General features: G+C 46.5%; 1 protein-coding gene across 1 annotated transcript in view; it reads right to left on the bottom strand.

Annotated features, from left to right (window-relative positions):
* Nucleotides 1–9,153: 9,153 nt before the first annotated feature.
* The window catches only part of cpne4a (copine IVa), a 40,341-nt gene continuing 22,183 nt past the window's right edge, over nucleotides 9,154–27,311 (bottom strand). Inside the window, exons 7-15 of the mRNA XM_041941677.1 lie at nucleotides 25,727–25,825; nucleotides 21,342–21,428; nucleotides 18,438–18,497; nucleotides 15,800–15,933; nucleotides 14,873–14,927; nucleotides 14,219–14,270; nucleotides 13,590–13,723; nucleotides 12,923–13,159; nucleotides 9,154–9,285 (exon numbers count right to left, since the gene is read on the bottom strand). Of these exons, the coding sequence (XP_041797611.1) occupies nucleotides 9,154–9,285; nucleotides 12,923–13,159; nucleotides 13,590–13,723; nucleotides 14,219–14,270; nucleotides 14,873–14,927; nucleotides 15,800–15,933; nucleotides 18,438–18,497; nucleotides 21,342–21,428; nucleotides 25,727–25,825 (990 nt within the window). The remainder of the gene's footprint in view (nucleotides 9,286–12,922; nucleotides 13,160–13,589; nucleotides 13,724–14,218; nucleotides 14,271–14,872; nucleotides 14,928–15,799; nucleotides 15,934–18,437; nucleotides 18,498–21,341; nucleotides 21,429–25,726; nucleotides 25,826–27,311) is intronic.

The following is a 27,311-nucleotide window of genomic DNA, read 5'->3' as shown; positions in this document are numbered from 1 at the left end:
GCTCTCGCTGCACATAAACACACATTAACATTATTACAGCCATTCTGTCTGTTCCAACGCTGCCTTCTCTTCTTCCTCGCTTCCTTCCCTTCGTCTCTTCCTCATGTGAGCTTCTTCCTTCATTTCTTCTTCGTCTTGTTGCCAGTTTTATTTAAAGATTAAAAAGATCTCATTTTGAAATAACTGTATCTTCACCCTGTGCTCGTTGATCTGCAGATTTAATGTTTCCAGTTTTTATTGCAGCCTGTTCAGATACGACGTTAATGTGCAGGAAAAAAAGCCTCACCCAGAGGAGTCCTGTGTGTGTGTGTGTGAGTGTGTGTGTGTGTGTGTGTGTGCATGATGTGTGTGTGTGTGCATGATGTCTGTGTGTGTGTGTGTGAGTGTGTGTGTGCATGTGATGTGTGTGCGTGTGCTTGTGTGTGTGTGTGTGCATGATGTGTGTGTGTGCATGATGTGTGTGTGTGTGCATGATGTGTGTGTGTGTGTATGTGTGTGTGTGCATGTGATGTGTGTGCGTGTGCTTGTGTGTGTGTGTGTGTGCGTGTGTGTGTGTGTGCATGATTTGTGTGTGTGTGCATGATGTGAGTGTGTGCATGATGTGTGTGTGTGTGTGCGCGTGTGTGTGTGTGCATGATGTGTGTGCATGATGTGTGTGTGTGTGTGTGCATGATGTGTGTGTGTGTGCATGATGTGTGTGTGTGTGTGTGCATGTGTGTGTGTGCGTGTGTGTGTGTGTGTGTGTGCATGATGTGTGTGTGTGTGTGCATGATGTGTGTGTGTGTGTGTGCATGTGTGTGTGTGTGCGTGTGTGTGTGTGTGCATGTGTGTGTGTGTGCGTGTGTGTGTGTGTGTGTGTGTGTGTTGGCAGCAGCGCTCAGTTGAATATGGTAATGAGTTTCCTCTGTGGAGCAGCGAGCCGTCACTCAGCTCTGCTCTCTCATGCTGCTCCAGGATCAGCAGCTGCCAGCAAACACAGTTCATCCCATAATAAGTGAAAACATTCATGTACTGAGAGACTTCTTCCTTTAATTCTTCACTGTTTCCTCACGCTGTTACTGTACCTGATCCAGGTGTGTGGACAGCTGAGCGTCTCGCAGCAGCCGTCAGTCTTTGCACCAGATGCTGGACCAGCTGAGCCTCACTGAGGTCCAGAACGGACTCTGCTGATGTGGTCTGGCCCTGAAGGGGTCGGGTCAGGGAACTGGAAATGTTTACAATCACTGGGTACATTTTCAGAGAGAGGTGGAGGTTTGGGGGCATTTCCTCCCCAGACGTTTTTATTCATTGTCTGATCATCGAGCTGTATTTCTAAGCTGTTTGATGCTCTCTGCTTTATTTCAGTACATTAAAAGTCCATCTCTGAACCACTGACTCTGAATTATGATGTTCAGAATATTAGCTGTTTTATTGGTATCGCCTCAGCTCACCTGTGTGCACTCAGGTGACCACACACACACACACACACACACACACACACACACAGTATATACTGTGCTTACATGTCAAGCAGGAGTCGACCTGCCACCTAAACAATCATGTATGAACTGACGTCACACCTCCGGCGCCTCCTGGCTGTTGGTCCACAGGGTCCTCGAGCAGGACCAAAGACGGGACAGAGGCTGACTATCAGAGGAAGGACAGGAAGAAGAGAGGGAGCGTAGAAACAGGACACCATGATCAGAGAGGACGAGCTGCTCGATTTCCATCATCTGAATTTGACGTCTGGACTCCAAACTGAAAAGATTCAATTCAGTTTGTCTCTCTGCTGATGTTCTCTTTTGTTTTAGAAATACACAGCACGCCGCCTTCCTATTGGCTGCTCCTCATTAACCTCCTCGTTAGTGGGATGCGTCTCCTGCGCTCGTCAGCTGAGGTAATTAAAGACCTGCTGAACCTGTTTTAATTAAGAACTTTTAATGAAGCCTTCTGTGGGTCAGAGTGTTTCAGAGATGTGCCGGTTTTAGAGGAACAGCCGCTGAAGGTCTCGTCTGTGACTCAGCCAATCAGAGTGAAGAGTTTCTGCTGAGTCATGACAACATGGATGAAAACCAACTCTGGAAAGTTTCTCTGGGAGGAAAGTTTAGTAGATTCTGCTCAGTTTGTATGTTTTTAGGTCAGTTCATCACCATCATCATCATTATCATCATCATCTGATCATCATCATCATCATCCGATCATCATCATCATCCAGTCAGACATTCATGCTTCCATCAGGATGATCTGTGATATTTACGAGGTAGACGCTGGATGTCCACAGACCCTCATACTCACAGACTCACAGTCATAATCTGTCAAGTTAGTTTAATGTGGTTCACTTCCTGTTTTATTTTGGCAGGTTTCCGTTCATTCCTCGAGTTCCTCAGGAATCAGGAATCATTTATTGTCATCACACAAGTTTCCAAGTGCAACGAAATTCTGTTCAGTTACACCGTCCCAGAGGACACAATGGCACAAGAGACAGTACAAATAATTGACATGGGAAGACAGGGACAGGAGAACCACGATGCAACCAGCAGGGCGGCACCTCGCTTACTAGATGAAAAACAAATGAAAACAGGAGGGGAGGGAGAGGAGAGAGAAAAAAAAGACTAATCTCAGACTGCGCCCATTGGGGGGGGGCACAGTGTGGGCTTGGTAAAAAAAAAAACACCTCAGCACAAGCAACATTTAAGACATCATAACAAGACTGTAACACCTGCACATGTGGGTGGGGGAAGGAAGTTCGGGGGGGGGGGGGTCACAGCACAGTCGCCCGGGGGAGGGCTGCAGCTCCTACAGGGTGCCGTCCTCAACCCTTGGCCTACTATGCCGCACGGGGGAAGGAGGGGGGTGAGGAGCCAAAGAAGGCGTTGAATTGAGGGTAAGGGTGAATGTCCCAGAACGAGGTGGGGTCGGAGCATCTTGTCTGCAGAAACATCCAGGAGAGTGGAGAGATAAGCGTCCTTGAGAAGGCCGCTTATGTCTGGGAGCCAATGGAGATAACAATTGTTTTGGGACGGGCCGACCTGGAATTTTTCTGTCTGCCCTTGAGTCTCTCTGGTCTCACGGTGGCTTGCTCCACAATGTCCGAATTAGTGACCAATTCAGCCGAGCCGAGCCGACAGCTTCTCCAAGTTGTTATCCGACCGGCGAAGGAGCTCAGGAATTGCATCCAGTTTGCGATTGAGCTCACAAATCGCTTGAGTCTGAGTGCTGGCAGCCCTGCACATTCCCTCGATCAAGGCAAGCAGCTTGCCAATTTCCGCCAGCATCTTCCTTATTATGCAGTAGATCAGGTATCCGCCAAAGCCAAACAGCAGAAAGCCTAAGATCATAAATCCAATTGTGTATGCATCTTCAACATCCTCAACGGAAAGAACCGACAGACACACGATCCTCCCCTTCTCCCAGGAGTCCAACATGTAGCCGGCTGCGAACGTTCCGTCAGGGCAGGCGGGTTCTCCTTTACCCAACTTCATTGTGGAGAAAATATGGTCAATTGCATTGAGAGACCAGCTGACCAGATCCATCATTTTTGGATTTGGAGGAGAATGCAGAGAGAGGCTCCGAGATAGTTAGACAGAGACAGCACAGGACAAAGAGCAGTGTGTCCAGTTTCCTGCCTTTCCTAATTAGCCTGATGTGTTGCACCTGTGCCTTCCTGTCAGTGGCGTGCACAGACTTTTTGAAGGGCAGGGGCAAAAAGGAAAAAAAGGGCACATATAGTGCATCCTCGCCACTGAAGAGGGCACTTTAGCACGCATTTTGGCTCCCAGGGGGCACTTTAGTGCGTGTTTTGGCTCCCAGGAGGGCACTTTAACACGCGTTTTGGCTCCCAGGGGGCACTTTAGCACACGTTTTGGAGTCCAAGAGGGCACTTTAGAGCGCGTTTTGGCTTCCAGGAGGGCACTTTAGCGCGTGTTTTTCAAAAACTGGGCCACGAGGGGGGGGCGGTCACAGAAAGTACAATTCAATAATCTTTCAACAATATTTGCTGTCAGTTTTCACGCTGAACGTCAATGGATAATTTACGGTCAAATCAGGTCATTTGAATATCTGTAGTTTTATTTCTTTTTCTTCTCGTCTAATGTGATTTTAGCACGGGTCATTACACTGACGGTTATCTGGTGAAGAAAAAACATGGCTGTGTTTCACTGCTGAATGAAGAACTGTAGGAATATCTCCAAATCTAGATCCTCATGAAACCAGCAAATTAACTTCCTGCTCTCGTTTTCTCTCAGGTCCGTTTTTAAAAAGTGAGCGACAGCAGGAGAAGAGACGTCAGTTACTGGAGCTCCATCATAAACAATCATGTGAAATATAAGATTTCAGCCTAATGAACAAACCCACAGACAGGAAGTCTGATTGACAGGAAGTCCGGTCACGTGATTGGTCGGTAATTGGTTGAAGGACGTTCAGACGTTGGTTATCTGAACTGTCGGCAGCTCGCAGGCTGCAGCCTCGTTAGCCTCGTTAGCCTCTTGATGTGCTCAAAGTTTGTGTGAAACTTTCAGTTTGGTCCAAAAGAAGAAAGTTCAGAGCAGCTGACTGACAGGTGAAGCTGCTGCTGCTCACACCTGTTCACAGTTAGATGAGTGGGGGGAAAAGGCCAGAGATGAGATACAAGAACTGATGAGGAGAAATCAATAAGTCTTCAGTATGAAAAAAGCCAGCCGGGCTTCTGGCATTGTGACAGAGGTGTGACTGAGCAGTCGGAGGCTTGCTTGCATTGAACTCATGCTGTAAATTCCGTACTTTGACTGTGATTGGCTGTCCCAGGCTGCTGTTATCTGGTCACATGGTGAAATAGTTCATTTCCTCTTGAAGTCCTGTTATTGTGCTCGAGGTGTTCAGTACGAACAAATCGTCTGAGCAGGTCTTGAAGTGAAGCACTGCAGTGACTGATGGAGCAGCTTCACGTCGACTTGGTGAAGTGAATCTTTTGTCCTGCTGACAGAGTTGATGGCCTCCTTTGGTTTGTCTCCTCCTCCTCGTGAACCTCTCAATAAACAGCCGAGAGGCTGCTGTTTGGGAACAGCTGAGGATGTTGGGACAGCTGAGATTCTCCTTCATGACTCTCACAGAGTTAAAGACCGACAGCACACAGTGGTAAAAAAAAGTTAAAAACGGAACAGCTTCGATCCCACGACAACGAGGAAGAATCCATCTGCCGGTGAAGATCATGTCTAAGATCATCGAGGTTGCAGAAGACTAACTGGACTTTGTGTTGAGACACTCAGGATACAAAGAGTTTGAAGGGTTGTGTCATTTCTTCACCTTTTCTGAAACAAAAGTGTGAACCGGTTCAGACGTGGACGTCACCTTTTTCTGACTCCTCGATGATTCATCATCATTTACGTTCAATCTTCTGCCACAAACTGATCGACACACTCGGAGGTTACTGATAAAACTTTTATTAGAATTCAGTTTGTCATTGTTTTGCACACAATACTGCATGTTCACACAACAACAAGCCATGTGTCCCAACACCTGCTCACTCCCTTTAATGACTGCAAATCCAACTGTGTGTGTGGGGGGGTGGAAACGACGTGGAAATGTTGTGCATGTGTCACATGAAACCATTAAAAACAGTGAACTTACCAGCACGAGTCATTAATGGACCAAGATTCTTTGTTTTGAGGAGTGTTTATAGAGTAAACATGAATTTTTATTGATCACATGACACTGCTCACCCAATAGGCATTGGTTAGCCACTGTGACTTCAGGGTGGGGCCAACAGGTCGGGCCAGCCTCTCCTCTGATTGAGCACAGGTGTGTTCAATGACACGATCAAGACCACATGGCCGCACAGTATAAAGCCCCCGGACAAATGACTGCTATTTGTTGAACAGTGTAGTAACCACAAAGACCTTCATGTGCTGAGTCTGCAGACTGTCCTGTATCGATCAACGTCAGAACCCCGACCTGTCCCTGTGTCCCTGCTCAGGTGATTCCAGGCACCGTCTCATGTTTGTGCCCTGCCTGTCTGCTCTACCTGTGAGACTCGAGTGGAAAACCAACCACTCCAACCCTCGTCTGGACCTCGTCGGTCTCCTCATGGAGACCCTCCTGCTCCACCCTTGGACCTCATCTGGACCGATTTGGAACTCTTTGCTTGCTGAACATTAATTAAAACATTTCTTTACTCTCTTCTATCTCCGGCCTCCTCTGTCAGAATCTGGTGTGAGAGTCTGTTAAAGTCCTCCTCTGGCATTGTCCTTTACCTAACCACTAGAGATGGGATTTATGGCTCTTTGAGGGGAGCCGGATCTTGGTGAGCCGTTCCGAAAACTGGCTCTTTTGGCTCATTTTTATATTTATGAAGTTTTAAGAAGGCAGTCTGGCCTGAACTCGTTTTATCTTGGAAATAACCACTGGGAGGAATGAATGTAGATATCCCACCAATATGAGTTTAAATTATTCTGAAATATTGATTATAACCTTATTTGACGTGTGGATTAGATTTTAAAGTCTGATCTGGATTAATTGTAAATATTCCACAGGGTGGCGCCATATCACTCTGCTTTGACAGTGCTTTGCTTTGTTTTGTTACTGGCGCACTCACGTGAAGGCAGCGTGCACAAGGTGGCGTGATGCTATTTGCATATCTAATAAGCAGCCGTTTAAAAGAACCAGTTCGTTCATGAACTTCACAACACTACTAACCCCACCAGAATTACCAGGCTCATATACTGTACACTCAGTGGAAGAAGGCATCTGATTGGGGAGCCTCCTGGACATCTCCCTGTGGATGTTCTTTTCTTAATATGTCCTACCAGAAGAAGACCAGGGGGCTAACCCAGAATTAGTTTGAGGAATAACTAATCCCATCTGGCCTGGGAACACCTCTGGATTCCCCAGGAAGAGCAAGAGGACATCTGGTCAAGTGTCAAGTTAAAGGCCACTGGACTTCCTTCAAATGCTAGAAAATGCTACGCCAATGATCCAAAGGCTTCTTTTACTACAGTATGGGCCGGAGTTTCAGGCACCTTTGACTTAGCACTTCATATGCTATGACCTGGCTCACCAAGAATCTTCACGGACACCTCGGAATAATGACACCTGGTTTAGTCTGATCCTGATCTGAGCAAACCGTCGGTTTTCTAAAACCAACTGAAAATGTCTTCACTCAACAAAACAAATGTAGACTGCAGATGTTAAGAGGACCCAGTGAAACTAAAGAAAGTGGATCAGTTCTTCAAAGACAGAACGAGAGATGGGCAGGTGTTGTGGCACAAAGGAACCAAAATCTATCACCATAATCTAGTAAACTCTTCAAAGATACTCAGGTTGTGCTTTTATATCTACTCACACATTTTCATTCACATATGAACATGCTTGAGAGTAGAACAGCCCCATCATCGGGTACATTGTAAACATCATTACAACTCATATTATTCACTAGCAGGAAATAGAAACCACAAGGACCGAGGGGTCCTGCATGGAGATTTGCATGCAAAACAACAGTTCATGCATCTGCTCGCCTTTAGGAAAAAACAGTAGAGGATGCAGACGTCTGTGAAGGCAGCTTGCTTGTTTATCAGATCCAAAATGCTTTACAACATACGAACCTTACGAAATTTAGCAAAATCTCGATAAACTCTTATAAAAACAAACCAGAAGGGGGAAGAAGGGGTTTCATACATTCCTTCATCGCCTGTTTCCCCACCCGTCATGCTCTCTGCAGGGAAGCAGCGTTCGGGTTGGTCCGTGTTGTGTTTGTGTGCTTTTCACATTCATTAAAAACACTCCTGAATGTTACGGTCAGCTCAGCCTCTGCAGGGCTTGCATGCACAGCAGATGCCAAAAGTGCTACAGTTAGCATTTTTATACATGGAATTTCAGTTCTTCCTCGTTTCCCATGAGCCTCCCTGCTTCTATGATGAGTCCATGTAATGTATAATCCAAGGTAGAAAAGATTATGACTTGTGAGCCTTTATGTCACTGAAGATGATGGATGCAGGTGTGAAGTGATGGGTCACACCAGAAAGCGTCACCCCAACATTCATGTGCATGTCGACGTGAAGTGGGTGGTGCTGGAACCTTGGCGATGACTACTGGCAGGCCCAGCTGGCGAGCTACTGCTGACATGCTAGCTAGACAGCCAAAAATAGCCTGTTGAAGGCTAGCTGACATGCTATCAGTTTGCTAACCACTGGTTAGAAAACTAGCTAGCTCGGTCGCTAACTGGAAGAAAAGTTCTCACAGTTTGTTCAAGAGATTTATGGGATCATAAATGTTGGCAGTGTATACTGGCAGAGGAGGGTTATATAAAGTTAGATGGTGCAATGCAGCTAACAAACAGCTTCCTAACTTTTGGACTCATCCAATCCCTGTCAAGACAGTTTCTTTCATAACTTCACACCAACACACGTCAGAGTTCATGTCGCAGCTTTCCCCTCAGAAGCTCTGCAGAAATTCGCTGTGTCTCTGTAATCAAATCCAATGATTGTGTCAATCCTATCGACATGATTGATGTTCATCTGAAACGTTGAGGTCATAACTGCTGATGTGACCCAGCTGTTACTGTAAACATTGATGCAGAACAAAGAAACAGGAACATCTATTATTCTTTAGAGTATATCAAAATGCTACATAGCTCACACATCTGCCTCTAAAACAAGCTACTAATGGCTACTAATAACAAGAGTAAACCCTGGTTTTCTGGTGGTAATTAGAACTTGGATCTTGACATGAAGGATATGTACATGTTTATAGTTATAAAGTGATAGTTGTCTATGTAATCGCACACACTGGCAGCATGCAGACGCCTGTTCTGTCATTGCATATCCATCGTGAGCAACCGACGTCATATGATGCTAAGAAATCTGACTTGGCTCCCGTTTCCCCTCCGAGAGCAACTTCACCCGCTTCTCTACTCGAAAGATGACGACAGGAAATGAAACGCTCTCTACCTGTTTGTGCCATGAAGCTAAACGTCCTGTACATCCAACCTGTGAAATGTAAAATGCAGTGCAGAGGCTGACAGGCCGCTAGTTGGCTTTGTGTGTCAACAGAGAACACGTTAACGTCTAATATGAGGCATTTCTTCATGGTAAAATGCTGCATGTAGCACCTTTAACATCCACATTAACAAAGAACAAAAGACAGTAAACATTTTGTGGGTCCAGGAGGACTGGTTCTGTCCAGGGGCCGCTGTGGCAGCGGTGCTCAGGGGCCAAACTGCCTGGAAGACTGGTACTCGCTGGGCACTTTGGGCTTAATGCCCTTGCTGTTGTAGTAGTCAACCACCTGGTTGGGCACCTCTGCTAGCACGGTCTTAGCCAGAGCAGCTGGAGACGCCTGAAGGGAGGGTGGAGGGGAGGGCGGAGACAGGAAACAGTTTACATCCATTCGTACACATCGACAAATACACACGAGCTGCACAGGAAAGTGTTCATCTCCTACAAAATAAGAGCGCTGCAGGTTTCTCTTTAAAGGACGATTATGGTGATTTACCATGAATCACCTTTACTTCACATTCATGCTGACCATTTTCCCATCATCCTTCAGGTTTTAGGTTGACCTTCTTCCAACCATGATAAACGTTACAGCATGAAAATCTAATTTCAGAGCTGAAATTTTCTGCAGATCCATCACAGTGAACATTGAAGCAGATTCTGGTTGGATGTTTCTGGATGACGGATGGATGGATGTGTGAGGATGAGGGATGTGTCGTGGTCTGGGTTTTGTCACTTCCTGTTTTATGTTGAAGGTTCACCTTATGTGTCATCTTCTGCTTTACTTCCTGTGTTTTCCCTCCTCAGTGTTTGTTTTATTTGGTTCACCTGTGTCTCATTAGTCGTCCTCTCCTGTGTATTTAAGTCTGTGAGTCTTTGTCAGGTCGTCGTCTCTGTCTCATGCTTCGAGCCTGTGAGTCTATGTGACTGTTCTCCAGTGTGTTCTAGTGATTCCTGTGATTTTGGACTTTTTCTATTTTTTTTTACCTGGACCTTTTGTTCGTTTCTTGATTTTTGGGTTTGGTTTCTTCTAGAGGATCTGTTCTCCTGTTTGAACTCTTTGCATTTATCAGCTTGTTCCTACCTGTAAGCCTTTTTGCTATTTTTCTTCTGTTAATAAACTTGTTGAACTGCACCAGCCCCCCATGTGTCTGCATTTGAGTTCTATTCTTGTTCACCTGCGACCCTAACATTGTCAGGATGGATGTTTATGGATGATGGATGGATTTTTTTACGGATGTGTATGGATGGATGGATGTTTATGAGCAAAAACATTGAGAATGAGCCGGTTTGGTGCAGTGATGCAGCTCTTTACTGGACTGTCTGAACAAAGAAGAATGTGAGCCTGAAGGAAGGTTTTTCTGGCTGATGTATGTTTCAACGCTCGTTCATGGTCATGAGTTTTTGGTAATAACTGAAAGATTAGATTAAATTGTGGCTCCAAGCAGCCAAAATTAGTTTCCTTTGCAGAGTGTCTGGGTTCAGCCTTAGGGTGAGGAGCTCAGAGGTCTGGAAGGAGCCTGGATTATATATCCCATCATGCCTGGGAACAGGAGCAGGACGTGGCTGATGAAGGATGTCTGGTGAGCCAGAGCCAGAAAAGTCTAAAGTTAAGGGTTAAAACATGCAGCAGCACAGTATCAGGGGTGGTGTTGCAGGTGTGGAGTGATGGGGAATCGTTCAGTGTGGTTGGTGTAGAAATGTTGCACATCATCAGTGTCTTAAAGGTAAATGTAATGAAAGGCTGCACATGCTCCCGTGAAGGCAGCAGACTGAGGAGTTCAGCAGTGTTACAGCTGTTTTCTTGCTCTGCAGAGGATGAATCCTTTAGATTTTATTAACAGTCTTATGATATTTCCCTGCAGCGCGACGCAGAGGACATTTATCGTTCCCACTTTAATGTTGTGGCGTGTAATAAAGTGAGAGCAGGGAATGCAGCTGACACTAACGAACGAACTGTCTTCCAGAATAGATTTTTGTTCACATTAAAGATAATGAGTGTCACTGTTGTTGGCTGCAGCTATAAGTCCTCTGGAGAGCTCGGCAAATGATTTCTGCTCAAAAAAACGGGACAAAAATAAATAAAATTGACAAAGCTTTGATGGTAATGGATTATTATCTGCAGCAAGTCCCTGCAGCAAATTTACTTTAAAAAAAACCTGAAATCAGTGGCTGTCTGCAGGGAAATCAAAGTAGATCATTAAAAAAGACCAGCAGGAATGTCTAAACGCTAACCAGCTAAGAACAAATAACACAAGGATGATTGCACATAAACACACATACGGTGCCTCATACGGTGCATCATACAGGGCATCATACGGAGCATCATACGGTGCATCATACAGAGCATCATACGGTGCATCATACGGCGCATCATACGGAGCATCATACGGTGCATCATACGGTGCCTCATACGGAGCATCATACGGAGCATCATACAGTGCATCATACTGTGCCTCATACAGAGCATCATACGGAGCATCATAAGGTGCATCATACAGGGCATCATACGGAGCATCATACGGTGCATCATACAGTGCATCATACGGTGCCTCATACGGTGCATCATACGGTGCATCATACGGAGCATCATACGGAGCATCATACAGTGCATCATACGGAGCATCATAAGGTGCATCATACGGTGCATCATACGGAGCATCATACGGTGCATCATACAGTGCATCATACGGAGCATCATACGGTGCATCATACGGAGCATCATACAGTGCATCATACGGAGCATCATACGGTGCATCATACGGTGCATCATACGGAGCATCATACGGTGCATCATACGGTGCATGGTGTAATGGAGATTCTACAGTATATACATTTTATTCTGTGTTGTTACTTTAAAGCCTGAATTCTCCTCTGCTCCTTCCTTTTGGGAGGAACAGCAGCTGTAATTGTCTGAAGTGTCAGTCAGAGCTGCTCGTCTCTGCCTCGTTGTGCTACTGTCAAATGAAAATCGCTCCTTTTGGGCCAAAGACAGAAACTCTCATTCATCACACTGATTAAACCCTGGGGGGGAGGAAATATATCCAGCGCCTGTAAAATGAGCCCAAACTGGGGAGATAAACCTCGACTGTAGTTTACAGTCTGTAACCTTCAGACTTGTTAAAGACTGAAAATTCATTTGTGAGAAATAAAAAATGTCTCCCGTTAGATTAGTTGGCAGATTGCCTCTCCATCTTCCTTTTAAAGGGTGAAAACTCATTTCTTCAATAACGCCGCGCTCGCTCCTCTCCTCTCGACCTCCTCCACTTCCAATATGCTCTGATCTTTATTAAGAAACACTCTTTCTCCTCTTCTCGGCTTATTGCTTTCCTTACACTTCACAGTCTTCACTTATTGTCGGGTCACACCGAGTTATACTATATACACACTGAAAAATGTTCTACGAAGAAGCAACACTTTAAATAAACATGAAACCTGCTGCTCATGTTCAGAGGCTTTCAGCTGCCGGACGACAGAACAGAGAACTGTGGTCGTAATAAAAAGTTACACAGAAACAACAAGTGCTTTACAACAGAAAACAGAAACTTCCAGTCAGACGAACAAAGTTACACAAAATTATGATGAAAAGAGGAAAAGTTCAACATAGGATGAGCAGGTAAAACAGAGGCCAAAACTCTGATCCTGCTGTTACAGCCCGCTCGACTTTTCAGCACTTTTTTATTTTATTCGAGAGGTAATTTGTTATTTGACATCGACAACTCTCATACAGGCTTTTATTGTGAAGCAGCTACAGGAAATGCATAACATCCTTTTTCCCAAATCTAGTCTAATCCAAAATTCTAGTCCAGCTTTGGGAGGAGATGGAGGTCTTTCACACTGAGTGTTAGTCGCTTGTGAATGAATGAATGTAACAGTGGTCGTCATGGTCACTGCAGCCAGGGGAGCCACAGTGTCAACGAAGGTGATTATCAATAAAGTTGTTCTACGTTATTAATACAAACTCCAGAGTTATGACTCACGTGTTTGAAGTTGCGGAAGGGGACGAACTGGACGATGTCCCGGAGGACGGGCTCTCCTTTGGGCGATCGCAGGATTCCGTCGTCCCCGTCCAGCATCTGCATGTCGCTGAAGTCGGCGTTCCCGATCCCGACGATGATGACGGACATGGGGAGGTGGGAGGCCTGGACGATGGCCTCCCTCGTGTCGGCCATGTCTGTGATGACGCCGTCGGTCAGGATCAGCAGGATGAAGTATTGCTACGAGACAGAGAACGTCAACAGACCCGTCTGTCAGCTGACTTCAAACCCGATCGACAGATTTTTATCATCACTGTGATAAAACAAGCAACAATAAAAGAAAATGATTTAGTTCGAACCCTGATCCTGGTCCTGTCTCTCTCTGTCTCCAGGTGTTTGGGTCTCTGTGGATTAAGACTTTGGTCTGTACCTGCTCTGTCTGGAAAGTGTCCTGAGACAACTTCTGTCTTTCACTACGAGTTAAACAAACTAACCACCGGACTAACCGAGCCAAACGAACTGAAACATGTTGCACAAGATTATTTCTGCTGTTGAATCTTTCAGGTGTCTGCAGTACTTCTGTCCGCTGTGGTGCTTTCATGGCAGACACATCGTCAGGGTATCTGGGGGAGGGAGTGACCAATGGACAGGCCTGTCAGGAGAGTCGTACCATGGCCTCTTTGGTGTGGACCTCCTGCGAGGCGGAGTTGGCGACCTTCTGGATGATGGGGGCGATGTTGGTGGGACCGTAAAGCTGCAGCTTGGGGAGGCAGGCCTGGTAGGCCTCCACCACGCCCTGGATACCTGACAGGACAGGACAATATGAATCAGGACAGACATGAATAAATCCTGCAGGGAATAGTGTTGCCATAGAGACCAGGTGATGAGGTTACAGTAGATGCTGTTGTTTTTACAAACCATAATATAAATGTAATATATGACGTCGTACTTCTGCAGTTATTTTGGTGAAAGTAATGCAAACGTTGTCAGTAACGTAATACTTCACACAGGCAGTAATGAAAGTAACTAGTAATATATTACATTTTGAAAAGTAACTAGACTAACAGTGCTCAGGTGTGTGCACGAGGAGTTAAAGACAAACCAAGACAGCAGCTTCCTGTGCTTGTTCACCTGAGCCGGAGTCACCTGCAGACGTGGTCAGCCCCTCCGTCAGTTCCTTTGACCCGCAGCCTCGTCATCATCAAACTAATCCCCACATCAAAGCCTTCCTCCTCAAACTCCTGAGGCTCACCAGCAAATATGTTTTTTCAAAGAGAGCAAGAAAATCAAAGCACCTACCTGCACACTCTGGGTTCTCCTCATTAAAATTCACCGCAAAGTCATGGGAGACCTGCAGAGGGGAGGGAGGGGGGACATACAGGAAGTCTGTTTGATCTCTGCATCAAAAAAAGACAATGAAAGAAGTCTCATCACCTTCATCCCTCAACATCTTTTTGCCCCCCCTTCTGTATCATTGAAACAAACAACCAGACTCACTGGAGAGATGACCCCCCTCTGGACTGGGAGGTGACACTGGGGTCACATCATATTTAAAGGATGAAAGCACCACATGAGTCTGGTCATTATGTGAAATGTGATTCTATTGAAATGTAGCATGAACTGACTCAGTAGCATCAGTTAGCGTTAGCTAACACCGCGCTGCTGCTGTTAGCTTTGACGTGTTCAGACGTTTATCTCTGAGCCGCTGTCGAGCTAATAGTCTACATTCTGGTCGTGGACGGAGATGATCGGCGCTTTTAACACACAGTATGATGTGAACGCAGCATCAGATGAGCAGCATTGAAAGGGAAGTGAAGGGGCGGGGGGGGAATACAATTCAACCAGCGGCACCACGGGGTGGTAATCACCGGCAGGGTTTGCCTTATGCTCTCCAGCCCCCCCCGCTGACAGAGAGCATGCTGGGAGAGACGGCGAGCTGAGCGGTTAAATTACCTTGTAGTCAGGAGGGATCTGAGCTCCGAAGCCGAACGCTGGGAACATTTTGTCACTGTGAGAAGAAAGAAATACAGAAACGTCTCAGGCCGGAGGAGGGCTTGTGATTGGCTGCCAGCAGGAGTTAACGAGCGCATTCAGACCGGCGCTACCTCACAACAAAGCAAAGAAATTACTTGTGATTGGCTGTGGGAGTGTTTGTGAAGCAGAGAGGTGATTACTTCCTGCTCAGATCATTCGACCGAAAAGTGAAGGAAAGTGCAGAAATATATGAAAAACAAGGAGGCACGTTTGTTCTGTGGTTACTTCTACTGTTGTTCTGTTAAAGGCGGCTCTAATTGTGGATCGCAGCTCATAATTTAAAGGGTTTGATTCACCTTCTACACCTTAAATTCATCCAGTAGTTTGTTTTGAGCAGCAGTCGGTGAAGTGACTGCGTCCTGCAACCTGCTGCAGAGGCGTCTGGGCGGATGGAGACACTGTTGTTTGTCATGAAGTAGTCCCTGCTCCTAACTCCCTTTACTACCACAGACTGAGTTTTACTAAAGAGGCCGAGACAAACGAGGCCCAACATGTTAGCGAGCTTTAGAAGTGTTGAAAGGTGTGTTTCTGAACTTTGGACTGAGCCAAGCTAGCTGTTTCCTCCTATTTCCAGTCTTTATGCTAAGCTAGGTTATGCTAAGCTAGGCTAATCGCATCCTGAGTTCAGGTCTGTAGTGAACAAACAGGTGGGACTGATATCCATCTGAACATCTCACTGTCTTACAAAGACTGTTTCCCAAAGTGTTGGACTATTCTTCTAAAGCTGATGCTCTTATTTTGGAAGGGAACCAGTCATGACATGAGATGAGTTGCGTTATTTGTGTGCTAACGAACGGACTCATCTGATTGGCTGCTGTGTTATGTCTGAATTAGGCGTAGACTGACCTGTCGTAGTCCTGGCAGATCTCTCCCACAGCCACCAGAGCCTTCAGGTACTCGTTGGGCTGGTACGGGTGGATGTAGTGCAGAGAGCAGCTGTTCCGAGGATCTCCGTTAGAGGCTGTGAAGTCAATGGCTACCTGGAGACGTGACAACCAATCAGAGACCAGCGTCGTTCATGTTTCCCACAGGATGAACCGTAATAGCAGGTCAACATTTGAATGTGTCCAACAGCTAAAGACGTTCGTGTTCACTGCTAGCGATCAGCAGATAGGCACTGCTATTGTGAGCACGTTAGCATGCAGCTCAAAGCACAGCTGTGGCTAAGTGTAGCTTCACAGAGCTAATATACATATGTCAAATATATAGTATGTATGTATTTGTACTATGTAGCCCAGCGATATCAAAGCATCATATGAAATATGTCTGTTTTTTACCAAATATTTGGAAGCATTAAAAAATAATTCGTTTAGAAGCTGCAGTAATTTATGCTAAAGTAATCTGTGCTAAAGTAATCTGTGCTAAAGTAATGAGTCTTCACTCAACAATCAGGTTGTAGGTTTGAGCTGGTTTGGAGTTTATTTAATATAAGGAACTATTTCAGCCTTTATGTTCCAGAACACAGCGCACTTTTTCTGTATTTTGAAGTATAAATATATGGTAAACAGGTACAAATATCATTTAGCTTTGCTGTCCCTGAAGCCACTTTGGCAGAATTTAAGTAGGAACTCGGGGTCCAGAGGGAATCACCGGTTCGTAAATGAATTGTTAGTCTGTAAAAACAAGAAGAAAGCAGCAGTTTGTTCTTTTCCGTTCAGTCGACTAAACTAAAATAACCTGCAGTCAGAGTTTCCTCTGGAGACGACACGAGCCAACAAACAAACCTGTGATTGGACACACTGCTGCAGGGAAACAACACACTCTGTGTTCACTGCTGTTCCTGCTGAACCCAAGCTTCCTGGTGTTTACATGTAAAGTGGGTCTGTGACCCTCCTGGGGGACTGAACCTCTTCAGAAATACACGAGAAGAGAAAGCTTTTCTTCTGCTGACTGACTGCAGGTTGGAGGGAAGTGTTTTCCGCCCGGCGACGGCGAATCAACACGGAGACGAGAAGCTTTGTTCTGCTGTTCTGCTGTTAACGGCAGGCGGCGCTCAGCGACATCATGTTGGCTTCACTGACTGACTGACGGAGGAAGTTTGAAGGTGTTAAGAAGTCACTTTTCCTCTGAGTTACAGAGAGTTGAGGTGTATCCCAGCATGCACCGGGTGTTCCCTGTGGCATGACCACAGCTTGTCTTTATATGAACTGTGGTTAAAAGCTTAAAGGAAGCCTCTGCTGAAAGTTCAGCCTGCTCCATCACCTCCACTCACAGATTCAACATTTACATTAAAACATGCGTCTTTATGAACTTTGATGAAAGTTGTGATTTTCTCGCTGCTTTGTTTTTTGTCTGGTCTGTTCAGAATTAATGCGGCTAATTAATCTTAATTAACGAACTGATGGCTGCAGGTTTTCGTTCCAACCGAGGAGGAGCACACCAGGCTGGAATCAATCAGCTGATCTCAGTCCTCAGCTGATAACTAAGTGATCCCTTGATGCTGATTGGTTGACCCGGTGTGCTCCCCCTTGGTTGGCACAAAAGTCAGCTCCAGTCGAGTCAGGACGAGTCGAGTCAGGACGAGTCGAGTCAGGTCAACTTTAAAAAACGTTATTGTGCTCTTAAAGGGAGGAAAGGAGCTGCAGCATCAGGCTGGTCGAACTGGTCCCAGTGAGAACAGCTGGATATTAACTGGGACACTGATGCTGCTGAACGTCACTGTGGTTACTGTTTCCATGGTGACATCAGAACTACTCTGACATGTTTTCTCCTAACGAGAATATGAAGCAGAAAAATGACCTGAATACGACCTGTGTGTGTGCGTGTGCGTATGTGTGTGTGTGTGTGCGTGTGTGCGTATGTGTGTGTGCATGTGAGTGTGTGTGTGTGTGCATATGTGTGCGTGTGTGTGTGTGTGTGTGCAAGTGAGTGTGTGTGTGTGCGTATGTGTGTGCGCGTGCATGTGAGTGTGTGTTGTGTGTGTGTGCATGTGAGTGAGTGTGTGTGCATATGTGTGTGTGTGTGTGCGTATGTGTGTGTGAGTCTGTGTGTGTGTGTGTGCGTATGTGTGCGTGTATGTGTATGTGTGTGCGTGTGTGCGTGCGTGTGCGTGTGTGTGTGTGTGTGTGCGTGACTGTGTGTGTGTGAGTCTGTGTGTGCGTGTATGTGTGTGCGTGTGTGTGCGTGCCTGTGTGCGTACGTGTGCATACGTGTGTGTGTGTGCTTATGTGTGTGTGTGTTGTGTGTGTATGTGTGCGTGACTGTGTGTGTGTGAGTCTGTGTGTGCGTGTATGTGTGTGTCTGTGTGCGTGTGTGTGTGCATGCATGTGTGTATGTCTCTGCGTGTGTGTGTGTATGTGTGTGTGTGTGCATGCGTGTGTGTGTGTCTCTGTGCGTGTGTGTGTGTATGTGTGCGTGTGTGTGTGTGTGCATGCGTGTGTGTGTGTCTCTGTGCGTGTGTGTGTGCATGTGTGAGTCGGTGTGTGTGTCTCTGTGCGTGTGTGTGTGCATGCGTGTGTGTGTCTCTGTGCGTGTGTGTGCTCACAGTAAACTGGATCTGACAGCCTCCCATGATGTAATCCAGGAACGAGTGCATCTTAATGATCTGCAGAGAGAAAAGAACACATTAATATTTAGAGGTTGTTAACGTCAGTCACTCTTGGATCAGCTGTTTTCGTTCATTCTCATTGGCCCGTTGTTTGTTTACCAGCTGTCCAGTAATGTCCAATCAGATTCATGGAGGTGTGAACTGTGAGCTTGTGACTGGACGGTCAGAGTCAGGACCTTGGACTCTAATCCCCCCTCACCCTGCTGCTCGCTGGCCAGCAGATCACACCATGGTTACACTGAGCAGCTTCCAGGTGTGAATGTGTGTAAGTGTGTGAATGTGATCAGGGTGTGAACCCCCCCTGAATAAACGCAGGTTAAAAAAGACGAACAGCTGTTTATTGCTGCTGTGACGAAACATGTCAACACTTTAAAGGTTTCCGTGACACTTTTACACCTGAAGATCAGATCCTGGTCCAGGTTCTTCCTCCTCAGCTGTGAAACAGTGTCTTCTCTCGCTCCTTGATGATGTCATAGTGATGTCATCAAGGCTTGAAGACTACACATTTCTAACAGACACACTGGGAACTAGTGTGTGTGTGTGTGTGTGTTTATGCAGAGGTCCAGCTCTCCTCTGAAATGTGATGTTGTGGGTTTCAGACTGTTATTCACTGATTCTTTAATCTTGTAAACTAAATGATTAGATCCTCAGTGTTTCATCCTGTGGCTCCGGCTTTTAATCAGTAACTGACTAAACAAAGCTTTCACCTCGTACCTGCTGTCACAAGTAATCAAACTTTAAAAGTGTGATCCGTCACACACTGCTGAGCTTCAAAGCTAAAGCTAAGATGTTTTTACATGAAGCATTTTGACCCTGTAATAAACTCCCTCACTGCGCTCGTCTCAGTGGCCTCAGTGAGCCAGACTGAGGATTTCCTGCAGCATCGACTCGCTGGTCACATGATGGGAGCGCTGACCCCCTTTTCCCCGAGAGCCTCGTGAGAACAGATTATGATAATACATGAGAAGAAAACTGGGCCGAGGAGAGAAGGTGAAACAGCGTGATGGCAAACACTCATGCTTCATGTTTCCATCTCATGCTGCTTCTCGTCCACCTCCAGGAGGGGCGCAGCCCCCCCAGTTCACCGACTGCATCTCGTAAATGCTGGTACAATTTGTTGATAACACTTCTAAACTATCTGATCATCACTGATCATTTCTATCGCTGTGATACCAACAGTGTCGCTTAGAAACTGGTGAGTGGTCACAACAGAGGGCAGGGGACACGCCTCTGCCAGGGGCCCTTGGGTCAAGTCCTGCCTCTGCCGGGGGCCCTGGGTCAGAACATGGCTCCGCCTGGGGCCCCTGGGTCAGAACACGGCTCCGCCTGGGGCCCCTGGGTCAGGACCTGCCTCTGCCGGGGGGGCCCCTGGGTCAGGACCTGCCTCTGCCGGGGGCCCCTGGGCTCCTGAGCGTGGCCCCGGCTGCTGAGACAGAATGAGCTCAGGAGGAATCTCTGGAACATCAGCTGATGTTTTGGGGGCAGAGCTGCAGCTGAAGATGGATGACAGATCGTTACCTCCACGAGCAGCAGTTCGTTAGCGAGCCGGCCCCTGAACCTGCTCTCGTTCTGTCATCTCGCCGCTGACTCGCCTCCTGCTCTTGAAACATGTGGTTTCGTTTCCTGCCTCCTCTCGAACTCCTCGTCTGTCGAGTGTAAATTACGTCGCAGCATCAGAGCGGCTTGATCATTTGTTTCCACGTCGCGCTGAACCTCGTTCTGGTTTTCAAACGGCCGTTAACTCGTTTTGAAGCGGGAACTCCTCGTGCGTCGAGTGTCATCAGGCTAAATGTTATCTGGCTTTCATTCGGCGGCAGGATTCCCCAGGCTCCCCTCGCTCGCCGTCTGAGCGCCGTTCGGCATCGTCTGGCAGGAAATGTCAGGTCAGTCAGGCGGCTCAGTGCGACATAATTGGTTCCTCTAACAGTCTGCCAGTCAGACGCCATCAGCCTCCGGAAAAACAAGACGAGGCTGAGGAAAAGCTCCACCTGAGTATTTAAAGGCTCAACTGTTGGGTGTAATATTTAAATCTGGGCTGAAACATGTGGAACCAGCGGGACCCTTTACAGGAACTGAAGAGAGCCGGTTCTCATGTTAAAGAGAATCTAACACTGTTCACGTCTTCAACGATGAAGAGTGTCTGGATCCTAATTAGCCTGCACCAATGTGCAGGCTTCATGTGTACAGATAATAACTTAGGTGAGTTACTCAGGTGATGTGAAGGCGATATTACTTGAAAGTCATTCAGACATTTACACTGACGTCACTCAGGTGGCGCCCCTCGTGGCCCAGTTTTTGAAAAACGCGCTCTAAAGTGCCCTCTTGGATGCCAAAACACGCGCTAAAGTGCCCCTGGGAGCCAAAACGCGTGCTAAAGTGCCCTCTTCAGTGGCGAGGATGTGCCCTTTTTTCCTTTTCGCCCCTGCCCTTCAAAAAGTCTGTGCACGCCACTGCTCAGGTGGCTTTTAAATGAAAGAAGATTTCCATTTGCCTCAGCTGTGTGAACTCATGTCTGACCACATGGTTCAAGGCTCTCATACAGTCAGTCAGTCCAGCAGTGAAGCCTCAGCTCCTCAGCAGCTACAGTTCAGCAGAGAGTTGTGTGTCATCTGCATATCAACGAACGTCAGTGCTGTGTTCTGGTTCATGGTGGTGACGTATTGAGACTGAGCAGCAGTGGACTCGGGACAGAGCTTTGTGGCACTCCAGATGTAAAATTTGTTTTTCAGTTTAATCTGATCAGCTCATATCGTCATTACTAACTTTTGTTGTTACATTTTGGTTTGTTAAAATGAGTATTTCCAGTTGTAAGAAAAGAATAAAGTGTTTTAGTTCAGTCACCTTGCACTGGTTCAGAATGACGATCCCAGAGTTCTTGTAATTCTTCTTCTTGACTTTATATTTTGGATTTATGCACGGCCACTGCACCTGAAAACACACCAACAGACCGTCAGTGGGCTTCAGCTCCTTTATCCTCCGCAAACTGAATACAGACAAACAAACATGTTATATTTCATATATATGTCACTCAGCAGGGTTCGTTCACGTCAGCATTCAGTAGCTGACAGGAAGAACAAGACAAAACCTGAGAACATACAGTGAATTCATTTTATTTAATGCTTTATTTCATCAGAATCCAATAATTGTTCAGTTAAAATGTCCTAAATATCCCCAAACCAACCATGACACACACACTGCCCTATATTCTCCTGTCATTCACCTGTTCACACACACACAGTCACACACCGATGGACACTGTCCACTGAGCACCTGACGGCCCGGGATCACTCTGCGCACACCAGCAGGAATATGATTGGATGTCACTGATCAGCTGAGCGGTTGAATTATTCGTCCTCAGAGTCAAAACATGTCGTCTGTGTTTTTGTTTCACGGAGACAGTCTGTCTCTGCCGGAGGAGACGATCAGCTGTCTGATGATGGGAAACAATCTGCCTGCAGCGGCCACATCCCATCACCTGCTCAGGTGATTTCAAATTAAAAGCCTGCAGAAGCTGATCTCTGATTGGACACTTTGTCCTCTGCTGGGACACTGATCAGTCCCATAAACAAGTCATATAAGATGAGACAGACTTTATTGTCCCAGTGGGACATTTGCTTCAGACGTCACAGTGTTTTAACACTGAAACTGAGTTATTGTCCTCACATCAGGTCATAATCAGATCACCACATTAACACAGCTGGGTGATTCCTCAGTGCTTCAAAATAATCTCTTCAGTCCACAAAGTTCACAGTTAATTTAAAAAAGAGCATCGTGATCAGCGATATTGAACAAAATTAAAGTCATTTTTTGCAACAGGCTGTCCGACCTCATTGGTGGAGCTTGCTGGGGCCGTGTGCAGCCTGAGAGAAGCCCTGCAGACACTACCCAGGGCTCACAACCTCGCAGTGTCTGCATGTATTCTGTGGAAAATCATTTCCATTTAATCTGTATTTAACTTTAGAGTATGCAATTAATATTATTAAAAGACAGCAGAACTGTGTGTGCGTGTGTGTGTGTGTGTGTGTTTGTGTGCATATGTGTGTGAGTGTGTTATTACTTTCTATGTGTTCCTCTAAATTATATATTTCATCCAGGTTATTTAGGAAAAACAATACAAACCTACAAAACATAACTGAGCACAAATAACAAATCGCTCTTTAAGTGTGGCCTGATATGAAGGTCTTCCTCTTCCAGAGTCCTCCGCTGGTTTTCACTGCACACGTCGAGGTTCAGACAGCTGCAGCTTTATATTCAGGAGGTGTGTTAACCACAAACCCTCCGAGCTAAAGACAATCCTTCAGCTGCACAAACAAGGCCGCCGAGGATTCGCCCCGACTCCATTACATGTTACCGTGGAGACCAGGGGACACGTAGCGGTTCAGACTCTATTTGCGTCCGGATGGATGGATGGATGGAGGAGGAGGAGGAGGACGAAGGAGGATGAACGGAGAACTCCCCGGAGGCCTCAGCTCCGAGGGATTCTCGTTTCTGTGCCGCCGGCCGCGAGCAGACTGTCAGCTGAGGAAGGAGGCCGATAAATAAAACCTGAACAGAGGAGGGGGGGGGGGTCTGCTCCCGTTGTCTCCTGTGAAGGAGGGTGAAGCAGCTCTCCTCTGCTGGGGGGTAACACAGGGATGAAAAGACGTCCCGAGGAGCGAGGAGACCCTGCGTCTTTGTGTGTCTCTGAGTGTCTTTGTGCATCTTTTTGTGTCTCTGAGTGTCTCCGAGTGTCTCTGTGTGTCTTTGTGGTCATGAATCACACAATGGGAACGACCTCTTCAGCTGTAACCGATGAGCTCGGGGCTGAGAGCCACAGACTGGGTACAGAAGTCTGGTTTGAGTCTTGATGCGGGTCAGAGAATCTAAACTCACGTTCATTCAGAGCAGTTTAATCCTGTCACACGTCAAAGTTAAAGGTGAGAAGATCAATAACGTCATCCTGACTGATCACCTCCAGTACTTCATGTTTGACGGCTCTCTGTCTCTTTGTCCTGCAGAAGATTTATTTTATTTACATTTTTCCACAGTGAGACGGCGTGATGGCGGTTAATGAAGGTCAATGAAAACTGTGGTATGATTTCATCAGTCCGGGTGGTTACAGTGAAAACGTTCCTCTCCTCGTCACTGATAACGAGGCAGCTGAGACTGACTCCGACAGTGTTACTGTGCTTTCAGCCGGTTGATGGTCTTCAGGGAGTTTCCACACAAACACAACCTGAGCGTTTGGAAACAGAACGCCGTTAATGGACGAGTCAGGAGCACTCTCATTTGCGGCCGCTTTTATGTTGGACAGCTGTGTCTTCATCAGCTCTGCCTCCGCCTCCAGCATCCAGGCTAATTACGCCACGTCTGTCTAAATAAACCCGGAGGCATTATGGCCCCAAAGGTCCATTTTTAAAGGGCAGTCACGCTGCTAATTGACATTTTCAGAACATCTTGGAGCTGCAGGACCAGGCGGAGATCAAGTAGCTTCTGCTTAAACCTCCCAGGCTCAAAGTCTGCTGCTAACTGGTTTGTAGCCACATTACTGACGCAGCTCGAGCGAAGGTAACGTGGCTACAAACCGGTCCATACGGAGCTTCCTGCTGCTGACGGCTGTTTCCAGCAGGAGACTGTTTACAGCTAGGCTAACTGCTAACTGCTAAATGTCATCGCCAGTGTGGCAATATGCTCAGAATGACAATGATGATGTTTAGCAGGGATCGCGCTCACGCCTTACGTTCACTATCCAGAGTAGCACGTTAGCATGCCACAAACCAAACAGCCGGAGCTCCTGGTCCGGTACAAACAGCTTTCAAACCAGTGGTGGAAAGTAACTGAGTACATTTATTCAACTACAGTATTTAAGTACACTGTAGAGCTACTTGAACTTCCTGTTTTCTTTCCGCTGTGACACTGACGGGCTCCTGCCCAGTGGCTGCTTCCACTTTTGATGTTTTCGTGTTCGTACTTTGTTTTACTTTTACTGAAGTAAACATTTGACTGAGTATTCATGCTGTGGTATTTTTACTTTTACTTTACTGTCAGACTAGATCAGACTAAGGAGGGAGCCTGTGAACACACCTGTGAACACACCTGCTGTCTGAACTCATCATTTCTACAGCGAATCATCAGGCTAACTGTAGCATCTGCTAACCAGGACCTGCAGTCTGTCTGCAGCATGTTGACCAAACTGTGGGGCCTTAAATCTAAAGACTAATTAGCCATCATCATCATCATCATCATCATCATCATCACTTCCCACCTGCTGTCACACCACAGCTCACTGGATCTCAGATCATGTTCAGGATCAACAGTTTTTGGCTTGCCAGATGTTTTAATTAGCAGCATTTCTCCTGTTAGCATAATGAAGAAATGAGTTTTCTGTTGTAAATGAGTAAAATGTCGTTTCTAGGAGTCCGGATTGACGAATGGATGTTGATGTGAATATGTTTTTTTTCTAATGATGATGAGGTCAGCTAGCTTTCAGCTGTCTGTCACCGATTGGTCGACCTGGCTGTCCATTAACAAGCCAGTTGTCCTCTGAATCAGTCTCAGTCTTGCTGATAAAACGATCTGAGCGTCACTTTGTGATGGGAAACGAGACCTTTCACGTTCACTGTTGACCTTTGACCTCTCTGATTGGAGTTAAAGTCACTTTGGGTACGTTTGCTGTTTCGTTGATGTGTTATTTTCTGACCAGCTCCTGTTCTGTCGTCTGACACCTTCAGGAATCAACCTGAACCTCCGCGTTCATACGAACCATCGTGAACCTTCACTGCAACCATTGACTTCACACAAACCTTCACTGTCAAACAGTGTGAACGAGAGAAAGTGCAACACATTCACAGCTACCGGGAGGCTGAGAGCTCGAGGAAAGTCAGCACAGTACTCGATTACAGTTGTGAGGTACTCCAGTGTTGTAACTTCATGCAGTTTTCTACTTTATTACACTTTAGAGGAGAAAATTTTTTCAGGTACCTGTAGTTTCTTTGCAGACAAACATTTATGTTACTCCATCAAAAATAATGAATTATTATAACATATAATAATGTAACAATAGCAGAATCTATTTTGTCTGCATACTGAGTACTATTACCTCATACTTTATGTACAGTTTACTGATACACACCTTGACAGAGGTGAATGACAGTGTGGTATTAGTACTTTTACTGCAGTAAAGGAACCAAACTGAATACTTGTGTGCTGAAGTCACACACACACACACACACACACACACAGCCTACCTGGCGTCCATCGATGGCTCCTCTCATCTCTTTGAACGTGGCCTCGAACTCGCCGATGTAGTCGTGTTTGCCGTTGGAGTCCCAGTCCCACACGGTGCACTGAGGGGACAGAAACACAGCGAGTCCTTCACTTCACGGCGACTGACGGCGGCACGCTATCGTCCAATCACCACGTCCGAAACAAGCAGCGCGTCACAGGAAACGCCGCTCACGTTCTTCTGTTTGGTCTCTGATTAAATGTTTGTGTTGCAATAATCCAAATTATTTCCATGAGCCTTAAAAAACCAAAGAGATGAAATCGAAGAATGTGGCGGCAGTTTGCTTCCTGTCTGATGGAAGAAACATTTTGAGGCTTTGAGTAAAGTGCGGCTCGGCCTCCGTCCACATGACGGGTCCTCCCACTGGAACCAGTAGACAGCTTCTGCTGGCCGCACTGGGACCACAATGAGCAACAGGAAGTGAATAAATCAGAGGCCTGAAACCAGGACAGCCTGACAGAGTTCATGAAAAATAGATCGGAGGACGTGAAGAAGAACACTGGCAGTCTCTGAGTGAGAGAGGAAGACCACGATCTCATGAATATACAGATAACACACACAGACACACACACACGCACACACACACACACACACACACACACACACATACACGCACACACATACACACACACACACACACACATACACGTACACACACACACACACACACACACACATACACGCACACACACACACACACATACACGCACACACATACACGCACACACACACACACACACACACACACACATACACGCACACACACACACACACACACACACACGCACACACACACACACACACACACACACACACACACGCACACACACACACACACACACAGTAAATGGCCCACTTGCTTACTGAAACTCCTGCATGAATATATAAAAGCATGAAATCTGTTTCTGTGTGTATGTGTGTGTGTGTGTGTGTGAGTGTGTGTGTATGTGTGTGTGTGTGTGGGTGGGGGGGTGTGCGTGTTTCTCTGTGTATGTGTGTGTGTGTGCGTGCGTGTTTCTGTGTGTGTGTGTGTGTTTCTGTGTATGTGTGTGTGTATGTGTGTGTTTCTGTGTGTGTGTGCGTGCGTGTTTCTGTGTGTGTGTGCGTGTTTCTGTGTGTGTGTGCGTGCGTGTTTCTGTGTGTGTGTGCGTGTTTCTGTGTGCGTGTGCGTGTTTCTGTGTGTGTGTGTCTGTGTGTGTGTGTGGGGGGGGGGGGGGGTGCGTGCATGTCAGAGAGTGAAGCAGAAAAACAAAATCACCTTGATGGATGAAAATTCTCTTTTCTACAAACTTCTATAAACTCGGAGACGAGTTTCTGACACATGAACGTTGAGTTCTGAGAAACAACGTTTTTATTTCAGTTTGATGCAAACACACACGGAGCCGCTGATGTTTGACTCAGCTGACCACGATCAACCGTTCAGACCAGTAAACGGGCAGGTTTCTCTTTACGGCTTCACACCAGCGACGGCTGAACGCCTGATTTCAGGTTCACGTACTCGTGAACATGATGTCTGAGAGCAGAACCAGCATCATCATCATCATCAT

The sequence above is a fragment of the Chelmon rostratus genome, chromosome 8, assembly GCF_017976325.1.
Source record: "Chelmon rostratus isolate fCheRos1 chromosome 8, fCheRos1.pri, whole genome shotgun sequence".
NCBI lineage: Eukaryota > Metazoa > Chordata > Actinopteri > Chaetodontiformes > Chaetodontidae > Chelmon > Chelmon rostratus.
Note: the sequence above shows the minus strand (reverse complement) of the source record. Positions and strands in the feature narration are given on the sequence as shown.